General features: G+C 43.2%; 1 protein-coding gene across 3 annotated transcripts in view; it reads right to left on the reverse strand.

The window, feature by feature from the left end:
• TBC1D31 (TBC1 domain family member 31) overlaps positions 1-3,921 on the reverse strand; it is a 73,967-nt gene extending 70,046 nt beyond the window's left edge. For 2 of the 3 annotated variants that reach the window (XM_077764472.1, XM_077764454.1), the window contains exon 1: positions 3,671-3,921. In XM_077764472.1, coding sequence (XP_077620598.1) covers positions 3,671-3,747 — 77 coding nt within the window. In that variant the 5' untranslated portion in view covers positions 3,748-3,921. Of the gene's footprint in view, positions 1-2,952; positions 3,040-3,670 lie in introns of those variants that run through there. The other variant, XM_077764461.1, reaches the window with a different exon arrangement.
• Between the last annotated feature and the right edge of the window lie 8,553 nt (positions 3,922-12,474).

Here is a 12,474-nt window from a genome sequence, read left to right on the forward strand (position 1 = left end):
TTTAAATTTTTAAATAAGCACACTTATGAACAGATTCATAAATTGTGATTAACTGACAGATAACAAGATACGAGAATGTATTTTTGATTGAACAGTCAAACCGTTACATTAAGCAATAAACACATGTAATGCAAAGATGTAACTAGTGAAAAAGTAGTTTCATATAAATTACAAGCTGCCACATGTAAGAACAATTTCAATTCAATATCCTAATTTTAAGATATCTTAAGAGATTGTTTAATATAAAGTGCTCCAAAGTGAATTAAGCATACACGAGTTGTATTTTCAGCTCCATTTATCTAAAGTTACCATTTTTTGAGATCATGTGCCATATATCTGCTGAAAAGAAACTTGTTATAAAACTTGCAGCGCAGAAGAACTAACTTCTTAAAATAACAGAAGTGTGCCTATTCAGGCCACGAAGATCAGAATAACTCCCTTCTGTATTGGAAGAGTTTTATGATCATGAAAATTTTTATCTTAATTGACTGTGTGTGAACGTAAATATTAGAAACATTTGTCTTCCTCATTATCGCTTCATTAAAAAATACTACATTGAAGAGGGCACTTGTTGGGATGAGCACCGAGTGTTATGTATATGTAAGTGATGAGTCACTAAATTCTACTCCTGAAATCATTATTAAACTATATGTTAACTTAGATTAAAAAAAAAACTAAATTGAATTAAGTATAATACTAAGTCGAATTAGTGTAAACATAATTTTTTTTCATTGGATGAAACAGCAAAATTCTTACGGTCTTATTTTCATCTAGTCTCTGACAATGATTCTTTGCTTGCCCAAACTTTAGTCTGCCCCCCCGGAACCTTCTCAGGGGCACTCCTCCATCTGTGTACTTCCTTGTAAAATCTAATTTTAGCAAGAACCCTGCTCAGTTTAATTAGAACCCCTGACCCGTCGGGGCTCCTGGTGGTTCAGACCGTTGGGTGTCCGACTGGATTTCATCTCAGGTCACAATCTTGTGGTTCGTGGGTTCGAGCCCTTCACTGGGCTCTGTGCTGACACTACGGAGCCTGCTTGGGATTCCTTCTCTCTCTCTCTCTGCCCCTCCCCTGCTTACGCTCTCTCTCAAAATAAAATAAAATAACCCCTGACCTCAAAACCTGATCATCCCTGATCAATCTGGTCACCCTGGCCTATCTTCATCAAGAATCTCCTTAGAGGCTGGGTTACCCAGAGCCCCCATTATCCTAGATGTTTCATCTTAGTAATTTTCCATCCACTGACTCCTACCCTGCCCCTTGGCTGCACATTCTCACTTGCGCAGGCTGTATTCAGAGCTGGGCCCATTTCCATACTGAGGTATCCTCTCCTCTACTGCAATGGTTCCTGAATAAAATCTGTTTTTACCACTTTAACTACTGTTCAGATTAGGTTTTCCTTTGACATCTCTCCCAAAGGGGAGAGAGGGAGAATAGATATATTGAAATGAGTAATAACATCAAAATATTCCCTGGCAATTAAAGTCAGAGCCAATGACTTTTCTCTCCACTCTTTTTTCTGTCACATTTATTATGGGTTGGGACCACAAAATTACATGCTTGTTGTTAAAAATAAGGAAGGTAAAGAAAAACACAAATAAATAAATCTGATTATAACCCTACCATCTAGATATAATCACAATTAACAGGAACATTCTGCCCTTTTGATTTTTCATATAACTCACTCAGACAAGTATTTACTTTAGAACTGCCTTTCCATTGCTCATAAATTGCCTGACAGTTTCTCAGTCCTTAAACACAATTGAAAAATCAAATATTTACCAAACACCAAGATGCTTGGGACCCTATTTTAAAGTCTTCATAACGCCCGAACACAACTCTGTCTGGTAGGCATTAGCTTCACTTAAAGTGTTAGTGATGAACTTGCCCAAGGCCCCAGAGCTAGTAAATGGACATTTACTTCAACTAAAGTCCATCTCACTCCACACGATAACAATGAGCTTTAATGAACAAAAAGAAAGCTACATTTTCGTGGAAGCAACAAATAACATTTCCATAAAACTAGTTTCTTTTCTTTTTTGAATCTTGTGTGTATATCCAGATATTTAACAGAAAGAAACAGAATTACTATGGGCTGGCAATAATTCCCAGAACATTTAGAGAATATAAGAAGTAGGGGGAGTCTTTATGTAAACTCCAAGTTTGGAAATGAAAATCCCTACTGAATAATCCCTACTGTAAACAAAAATTGCTTTCAATGGAGTTGATGGGAAGGCAGCATCACTAGGAGGCTTCCAGCAATCGGAAACCAAAAGAGGGGCCAGTGCAACGGCCAGCCCCGCGCTTCCAGCAAACATGGTTGGCACTTAAAGTCTGTTAATCTGTTGAAGGGCAATCAAAGCGTCGACAGCAAAGTTACTACAACAAGAAACGTGAATCCAAGTGATACAGCAAAGGCTATGAAATCCCGGGACCTTAAAAGCAGTACGATCAATCTGTGTGCGAACATTGAAACCAAGATGGCACCGCTTGTAACAAAGGTTTCCATTAAAGTCACACCGGTGTGGCTGAGCTAGGCAGGCGTGGTTAGGACTCAAACGGTCCAAGTATTTGGAACCAATGTGCAAAGAAAGGCTGGGGAGGCAAAAACAGGCAGCGCACAGAGGATTTTTAGGGCAGTGCAATTACTTTCTGTGATTCTCTAAGGGTAGAGGCCATGTCATTGTACATCTACCCAAACCCGCAGAACATACAACACCCAGGAGTGAATCCTAGCATAAACCGTGGCCTTTGGGTGATAATGACGTGTCCATCTAGGGTCATCAACCGCAACACCTCTCTGATGGGGAATATGGATGATAATGGGGAGACAATGCATGTCTGAGTGCAGGGGGTATATAGGAAATCTCTGTCCCTTCCTCTCAATTTAGCTGTGAACCTAAAATTGTCTTAAATGAAAGTCTATAAAACAAACAAACAAACAAACGTACAAACACCCAGCAGCAGCAGCAGCAGGGCTGGCCATACTAGAAGGTCGCCTTGCACTGGTAGTATGTAATCCCCTGTCGTCCCTGCCAGACACACTAACGTGTAAACTCCAGGACACCGGATGTTTGTTTTGTTCCCCTGCCGGCCCCCAGAGCTTCGAAGTTTGGCGCAGAATAGGTGCTTAACAAACAGCTGACGAATGCATGCCTGTCTGAATACATACAACGATATAAGATGGGTAAGTTGCGGCACTTGAAAGGGGTCAAAGCGCACTGTTCCCCTTCCCCTCCATCATTCTTCCTGAGTTCTTTTCCAGCTGTAATAGTTAACAAGTATTTAATGAGCAGCTACTGCGCGCAGGGAATGCTACAGGGCTCCTGCGGTAATTAAGGCAGGCAGGGTCCTGGCACAAAGTCTGGGGCACATCACCAACCAGGCGCGCCCTGATCCACGCTAAGCCTGTCCAGACCCCCGCCCCCAGGACCTGGGTCTCTGACGACTTCGGGTCCGGGGCACAGTGAGAGTCAGGCTACCAGCCTTTCAACAGGTCACCCAGGCCAGGGATCTGGGGCAGGGTCAGACAGAGGCAGAACCCGCCTCTCCACCCGGCGCCCTCCACCCCTTCCCGGGACCCTCCCCAACAGCGCCTCCAACGCCTCCCCGAGGACGCGGCCCCGCCCCTCGCGGCCTCCAGGCCCCTGGGCAGCCCGTCGCCTTTACCCGTCGCGAGCGGCCGGGGAGGGCTTGCGGTGCCACAACTTGCCGCTCTCCTTGTTGCCCAGGTCTGTGCTCTGCATGGCGAAGCCCCCCGCGGCCGCCGCCGCCAGCCCGGTGCACAACCGACCCGGCGCCTTCCCGGCAGGCCCCGCGCTCCCGGCCCGGGAAATTTGAGCTCCGGCCCGGGCGCCCGGGATCCCCGCCACCCGACCAACCGCGTGCGGGACGCCACCCTTTCTAGTCACAGCCAATATGGAGGCGCGTTTCCTCCCAACTCCGCCCAGGCGACCCCTGCCGCTCTGGACGATGGAACCGGCCAACGACCTTCTCTTAGATTCCGCCCCTTTTAGAGGTTCACCCTATCAGTCGCGGGACCCAACGCCTTCTGGGAATTGTAGTTTTCTGCTAGTGGAACAGCGGCATCAGCAATTGGCTTGGGAATTCTGCACTCGAGGGCGTCCTGGGGCTTTAGGCTCCCGGTGGAAGCAATAAAAATGATTTTCTCCTGTGCTTCTCTGCATTCCTTTCAACATTGCGTTTAGGGATTAAGGGGTTGTAGAGACAACTAAAGAGAAGGACCCGTATGCATTGAGAATTGAAGTGTTCCTTTTATAGAGTGTTCTTTTATTTATTTTTTAAAAAATTTTAATGTTTGTTTATTTCTGAGAGAGAGAGAGACAGAGCATGAGCAGGGAGAGAGGGAGGCACAGAATCCGATGCAGGCTCCAGGCTCCGAGCTGTCAGCACGGAACCAGACACAGGGTTCGAACCCATGAACCAGGAGATCATGACCTGAACTGACGTCAGTTGCTTAGCCGACTGAGCCACCCAGGCGCCACAGAAGTGTTCCTTTTAAAAGAACCTCTATAGTGTACGTTCTTCTTGTCCTTTTCACCAACGCCATGATTAGTTTTTCAATTCTGTAATCTAACAAGAGGCACCAGTATTATGGAGTCCTGACCACCAGTCACCGACCAGAAAAGCAATGTCATCAACAATCAGTTGCATTGACACCAGAGTTCTTTTTTGTAAAATCTCACTTAACAATTCTATCGTGCCTGCGAGGCGTCAAGCATTCTTCTAAGTGGTCATTTAATCCTCATAGCAAAACTACAATATTGGTAGTACTATTATTCCCATTTTTTTTGTGCTCTGTGAGATAATATATTGGTTTTCTGAGGCTGCAGTAATAAATTACCACAAATTTGGTTTTAAAAAAAAGTTACTATTTCATGGTTCTGGAGGACAGAGTCAGAAATCAAGGTGTTGGCAGAGTCGCTCAATCCAGCAGATCTAGAGAAGATTCCGTTCCCTGCCTTTTCCAGCTTCTGGTAGCTGCTGGCTTCCTTGGCTTGGGACCACATCATTCCACTTCGTCCTTCCGTTCTCTACGTCCATTTTCACATTGCCTTATCTTTTCCACCTCAGTCTCATATCTCTCTTGCTTTTCTCTTATAAGAACACCTGTCATTGGATTTAAGGCCCATCCAGATAATCCAGGATGATTTCTTCTTTCCAAGATCCTTAATTATCCCTTCAAAGACTGTTTTCCCAAATAAGGTAACATTCACATGTTCTGGGGATTAGGTCATGGATATAGAGTTTGGGGGCCCGCTGTTAAACCTAGTACAGGTAGGTACTTCTTTTATCTCTGTTTTGCAGACAAGGAAATTGAGTTCTTAGGAGAGCCAGAATTAGATTGTTAGTCTTTTCATTCTCGGTCCCCATATTTTTCTACAACAGAAGAATGAATTTTTACAAATTATATGACCATCACATTTGAAAAGCTCGAACTTTACCAGAAAAGCAAATCTCTCACAAAAAATTTCCAATGTAGAATTTAAAACCTTTTGTGTTGTTACCAAGGGTGGCTCTGGGAGACCATACAGCTTAAAAAAATTTTTTTAATGTTTATTTATTTTTAAGAGAGAGAGAGAGAGAGAAAGAGAGAGAGAGCACGAGCTGGGGAGGGGCAGACAGAGACAGACACAGAATCCGAAGCAGGCTCCAGGCTCTGAGTTGTCAGCACAGAGCCTGACTTGGGGCTGTAACTCACAAATCGGGAGATCATGACCTGAGCCGAAGTGGGACACTTAACCAATTGAGCCACCCAGGCGTCCTTAGACCGTACAACTTTTAATAACCTTTTGCAGAAGAGAGTATTACATTCCTCATTTTTATTTATCGGATTTGAGATGATAATACATTATGTGTATGAATGTTTGCATTATTATTCAGGAAACTTAGGGTGTTAAGCTGATGGGTGCTTAACTTGAAACACAGGTTATTTCTCACATTTCTATCCCACGCAGGTAACCAAGCAACATTTTTATCCGTAGCAGAGACAAATGTGCTGAATGATTTCCTGAACTATGAAGCCTGTAGTTCAGCTTATGGGGGCTGTCACAGCCCATGTGACCATCCTACTCAATTTCAGGTACGTGACAAAGAGGTTTTCCTATTACAGATCTTCTCGACTCCCACTTTGCATATGTCTTTGGATTTAGTTGAGCCAAGTCTGAAGGTCAGGCTGGCAACTGAAGAAACACGCACCCATGGCTGCCAACTTTGTACTTACTGTAAATTTCCCAATGTGTATAACCCAAGTTGTAGGCCATTTGCTAGTTCCTTCCTGAATCATCACTCAGTCAATAACTGATGCATCCTATACATCTATTTTTCAGCTTAATTGAGGGGTAATTGACATTTAATAAACTGCACATATTTAAGTTGTATAATTTTATGATTTGACATAAGTATACTCCTATGAAACCATCATCGTAATCAAGATAATGAACAGAGCCATCGGGCCCAAAAGTTTCCCCTTGCCCGTTTGTAATTCAGTCCTTTATATCCCCACCCACCTTGCCTACACGCAACTACTAATCTGCTTTCTGTCTCTTAGTTAATATTTTCTAGAAATTGATATAAATAGGTCCTGAACTATGTACTCTTTTTTCTTTCTTTTGGCCTGTCTTCTTTCAATCAGCATAATTATTTTGCGAATCAGCTATGTTATTGGGGATATCGACAGTTGATGTGTTTTTATCATGGAGTGGTATTCTAGGGTATTGATATAACACAGTTAATGTATCTAGTCACCTTTGGTGAACATTTGGATTGTTTCCAGCTTGGGGCTATTACAAAGACAGCTGTTGTGAACATTCCCGTACAAGTCTTTGTGTAAACATATGTTCTCAGTTCTGTTGGGTAAATTCTTAAAAGTAGAATGACTGGACCATATGGCAGGTGTAGGCTTAACTTTTTAAGAAAGCGTGAAGTGTTTTCAGAATAGTTGTGCCATTTTACATCCCCATCAACAGTGTGGGACAGGTCCAGGTGTTCCACATCTATGACGAAACTTTGTGATTGCAGCCGTACTAGGAGTAGTGTGGTACTTCCTGGTGATTTTACTTTCCTTTTCTGGAATGATAAATGATATGACCAGCATCTTTTCTTGTGATTATTTGCCTTCTGGATATATTTTTGTTGAAGTATATGTTCAAGTATTTTATCTATTGTTTAATTGGTCTGTTTGTTTTCTTATTGAGTTTTGAGAGTTCTTTACGTATTGTGGATACAATCCTTTTATCATACATACACTTTGCCTGTATTTTCTCCCAGTTTGTGGCTTGTTTTTTCATTTTCATAACAATGTCTTTCAATGAGTAGATAATGTTAATGTTGAAGATCAACCCCACAGTGTTTTGGTGTTTTTGGTGTCATATCTAAGAAATCTTTACCTAACCCAACATCACAAAGATTTCCTCCTGTTTTCTTCTTTGTATGTATTTCAGGTACATTCTCAGAGGAATGGAAAGTTATGTATGTCCAGGGGAACTTTGGATTTTGCTTTGCAAAGTCTTTTCTTTTTGCCTTCTTGCATATCCTGCTTCCACTGTTGAAGGATGACTTCTTTTTTGCTGTGATAATATATAATCTAGAAACAGAAATGCCACTGTGTCTACCTTTTTTTTTTTTTTAAGTTTATTTATTTATTTGGAGAGAGACAGAGAGAGCGTGAGCAGGGCAGGGGCAGAGAGAGAGAGAGGGAGAATTCCAAGGAGACTCTGAGTATGGTCAGCACAGAGCACTGATGTGGGGCTACCTGAGCTGAAATCAAGAGTTGGACGCTCAACTGACTGAGCCACCCAGGCACCCCCACTTTATCTACTTTGCTAGAGGGAATTTAGTGGACGTTTGGAATGCTCAACATCTGCAAGCCTTTTCTGTTTGGGAAAAATCCCAAGATATTTAGAAGTTGAGGGGCAGCTCTTCTCTTTCCCGGTTTCTTGGCAACCAGTTCTCGAACACGCCCAACCCAAAGCTAGTCAAGGAGTGAGCAAGCAAATCAAACCAGGATGATAACCAAAATACAACTGAAAATGCAATTCAGGTATTTATTGCAATTACTCAAAGAGCGCCAAGTAGAAAGCAATAGATAACCTTTAGCAAATTTCTTCAAGTGCCCTTTCTCACCTTGTTCAGTTAGGTTAGACTAAGTTATGCCACAGTAACTAGCCACTCCAAAACTCGGTGGCTTAAAAGAACTCATTGGTGTATTTAGCTGTTTAGCTCATATTAGTTTCTAGGGGAGCCAGGCTGATGGAGAAACCACCATGACAAAAGTTTTGGGTTGCTGTCGAAAAGAGAGTTCTAGAGTTCTAGAGGGTCTCATATAACTATAACTTTTACTCTCAACTCACTACCAGAACTGTGGTTCCATCCAAACATAAGGGGCCAGAAGTGCAATTCTACCAAATCAGTTACCTGTAGCTGCAATAATGCTGTGAAAAAGCAACCCACCAAACCTCTGTGGCTTGCCACAATAAGCATTTACTGCTCACTCACCTGGGATCAGCCAGGCTGTTACTGTTAGCATAAGGTAGCCCATCCTGGCTAATAGAGTAATTTTGTTTCCGTTTTGCAGAGGAGGAAACTCAGGCTTGGCGTGCTTATTTACTGGTCTAAGGCCATGCAGTTATTAAGTCAAGATTCAGATGTAGACCTATCTGGCTCCATTATCTTACTCTGCCTTTCCTGCGCCACATTGGTGTGGTTCTGAATTCTTCCAAAAGACCTATCCCATGGACCAGAAAATAGTGTATTGCTAGCCTGGGTTGAAAAACCCTGGGAACTATTATAACAAGATTCTGTTTTATCTCCTTGGAAAAAGGGTTTATTTGCACATTAAAAGGAGTGTTGGTAAACAAAGATGTTGACAGCGCTTAAAAAACAAATAAAGCACTGAGGAGGTGGGGCTGGGGAAGGGTACGGTAAGATGGTAGACATGGATATCCATGTCTCTTCAGCACTGTCCCCACCCTGTCCCCCACCACCTCCAAGCTCCTCCAATGTACCATCACATAGGCTTCTGAGAAATGCTTCTAGACCACCCCTCACTGGTCAAATGATTGGCTCAAGGGTGGGGCCTGACTCAGCTGAGCCAATCCGAGTCCTTTTGGGGGATTTTTAAAGTTGAGACCAAAGACAGCAAGTTTCCTCCCTTTCTGGTAGACTGGGAGCTGCCAAAGACAGTACCTCCAACATCGTGGTGAGAGCTAATATGAGAGAGGGTAGCTAAAACTAAAAAAAAATTAAATTTAATTTTAAAAAAGGCAGAAAAAAAAAGAAATAGTAAAAGAACATTCTGGCAGCATTTATGTCCCTTGTTCTAAATTTATGTCCCTTGTTCTAATTGTCCTAGAAGCTTATCTGGACTCCTGTCCTTCCTTTACTCTGGATATTTGAGCAAGGACATTGCCTTCTATTTCTAAAGTAAAGGTAATTGGAAGAAAAATGAGTCAGAGAAGGCTTCAGGAGGTGATGATACTTGAGCTGAGTCTGGAAGGATAAATAGGGGTTATAAGACAGAGAAGTTAGGGAAGGAAACAGCATCTGCAGAAAGGCAGGGGCATCTGTGAAACAACATGGAACCTTCTAGAAATTAGAAATGCTGAGTGTAATGAAAGCACAGGATGTACAGGAGTTATTATGCATGTAGCATGCTTAGCACCTAGGAAGGCCTTCAATAATAATAACAATAACAAGTAATATTATTATTATTATTATTGTGGGGGTAAAAGGCAGAAGGCTGAGACACTGTAAAACTGAGAATATAAAGGTCCCATATGCCATTCTAAGGAGTTTGGATCTTATTCTAAAGGGTTCTAAATTTCTTTTTTATAGTTTATTTATTTTTGAGACAGAGAGAGACAGAGCATGAGTGGGGGAGGGGCAGACAGAGAGGGAGACACAGAATCTGAAGCGGGCTCCAGGCTCTGAGCTGTCAGCACAGAGCCCGCTGCGGGTTTTGAATACATGAACTACAAGATCATGACCTGAGCCAAAGTTGGATGCTTAACCAACTGAGCCCCCCAGGCGCCCCCCCCCCCAAAAAAATTTAAAGGGTTCTAGGAAAACTGGTGGTTTCTAGACGCATCCCTCTGACTGCAGTAGAAAAATCATTAAAAAGAGTTCAAAGCTTGAAGGCACCTGGATGGCTTAGTTTGTTAAGCATCTGACTTTGGCTCAGGTCATGATCTTGTAGTTCATGTATTCAAAACCCGCAGCGGGCTCTGTGCTGACAGCTCAGAGCCTGGAGCCCGCTTCAGATTCTGTGTCTTCCTCTCTCTCTGCCCCTGCTCTCTCTCTCTCTCTCCCTCAAAAATAAATAAACATTAAAAAAAAAAAAAAGAGTTTGAAGCTTGAGGCAGAAAGAGGGCGGGAGCTGTTATTCCACTTGAGACAAAAGTGATGAAGGGTTGACCAAGGCAGCCACCATAAAAGAAATCCAAGCAGGTGACAGTTAAATGACAAGGGTATATTGACATACTGTGTGGGAAAGCTGACACTGCAAAGGAAAGAGTTGTGTTTCATGGATAACACAGAAATGCGTGTCATGCTGCTAACAGATGCAAACCGGGGCAATATTTTCCATTTCGTAGATGACTCAGCTGTTTGGTGTGGTAGGGAAGGGGGAAGGGGGTACAGCAAAAGCCATAACAGGTGAACTATGACATGGTGCACCTGCCCCACCCTTTTAACATGACTCAGAACAGAAGAAGAAAATCAAAGAGACATGCTCCAAGTAGCTTAAATAAATATTCATGCCTAGGAGTCCTCATAAAACATACATGAAAGCAACCAAGGGCAGTGTTTCGTGTGTAATCAAAAGGATTTGACAACCATAGCTGGAATTGTACAGTATCAAAGCGGGGATGGGGGGTGGGGGGGAGGTGGTGATGTTGATTTTGACAGGCAGCGAGATCATTCCTGCAGCGAGATCATTCCTGCTAAGAAATTTTTTATGCTGACATAGACTGTGGTTTTTTAAAAAGGCCTCCTGCAAGCCACAGGAAGGAGGAGACCATAACACGACAGAATGGGCAGTGGCTGCAAGTTTTCAGTCTTTACAGCCCTTCCCTGTGGCGAGGAGAGGAGGAGGGTGTGGAAATCTCGGCCCCCATCACGGCCACAGCTGTCCCAAGAAGGACAGCCTATAGCTACCTCTGTCTTAGCCACAACTGCACCATATCCCATCATACGGCGGTGGCTTGGCATGGTTTTATAATCTCTCTGTTGGTGGCAGTTGGGTTTAAAAAAATTACTTGCAAACTCGATGCTAGAGAAGTTAATACCTCAGTGTACTATTGCAAACTTTCTTCTGGAGAAATTAATACCTAAGCGTACTATTGTAGGAACTAGTGTAAGGCAGCTTGGGAAGGTTCTATTGGAAGCTTAAACCTTTAAAATTATGCTCTGTCGGTGGGGGCCTATTCCAAAGGCCTCCCTGGGCAGAGGACTGTGGAGTCAGGGAATGCTGGGACTATCTCCCACAGGACTGGTTAACTAGCTTCAGTTCACAGGCTCCTGGTAACATTTATGGGCTCAGAGGACAGGCTATCAATCAAGTGTGACCGGATGCCATAAACTGTGAGTAAAATGCCTCTAATTGTTGTAAGGGAGGAAGGCAGACTGAGCAAAGCATTTATTGTCCATTAAAGTATTCAAGGGCAGCGTGGCCTCTTTCCACACACTGCCCAGAGTGGGCACTGGAGGAAAGAGGCCACAGAGCCGAGTGAAGATGACCGGCAAGAAATCTGCACCTAATAGACCAAGTGTTTTGTTCTCTTCTGATTTTTATGTGGCCTTACTCAACAGTAAAAACCATCTTCCCCAACTATTTTTTTTTTAAGAAATTTTTTAGGAGCACCTGAGTGGCTCAGTTGGTTAAGCGTCTGACTTCAGCTCAGGTCATGATCTCGTGGTCATGTGAGTTCGAACCCCGCATTGGGTTCTGTGCTGGCAGCTGGGAGCCCGGAGCCTGCTTCAGATTCTGTGTCTCTCTCTCTGGCCCTCCCTGACTCACACTCTGTGTGTATGTCTCTCTCTCAAAAATAAATAAACATTTAAAAAAATAAAAGAATTTTTTAAGAAGTTTTAAGTACAGAAAAACTAAGAGAAAGGTATAGGGATTTTCCCACATGCCTCCTGCCGCCACACATACACAGCCTACCCAATATCAACGTCCCCACCAGACTGATTCCTCCATTACAGCTGATGAAACTACAGCATAACTTCCCAGAGCCCACGGTTTACATTATGGTTCACTCTTGGTGTTGCATATTCTGTGGCTGTGGACATTATAATACCGTACAGAATACTTTCATTGCCCTAAAAACCGTGCTCTGCTCATCCCTCCCTCCCTTCTCCCCTTTACCCAAGTGGTTTGGGTTTCATTATACTGATGGCTTTGAAAAATATTGCAAGCCAGGCAGAGAAGGACAAATATCATATGTTTGCAC

Source organism: Crocuta crocuta, unplaced genomic scaffold (genome assembly GCF_008692635.1).
Source record: "Crocuta crocuta isolate KB4526 unplaced genomic scaffold, BGI_CrCroc_1.0 scaffold260, whole genome shotgun sequence".
Classification (NCBI taxonomy): Eukaryota; Metazoa; Chordata; class Mammalia; order Carnivora; family Hyaenidae; genus Crocuta; species Crocuta crocuta.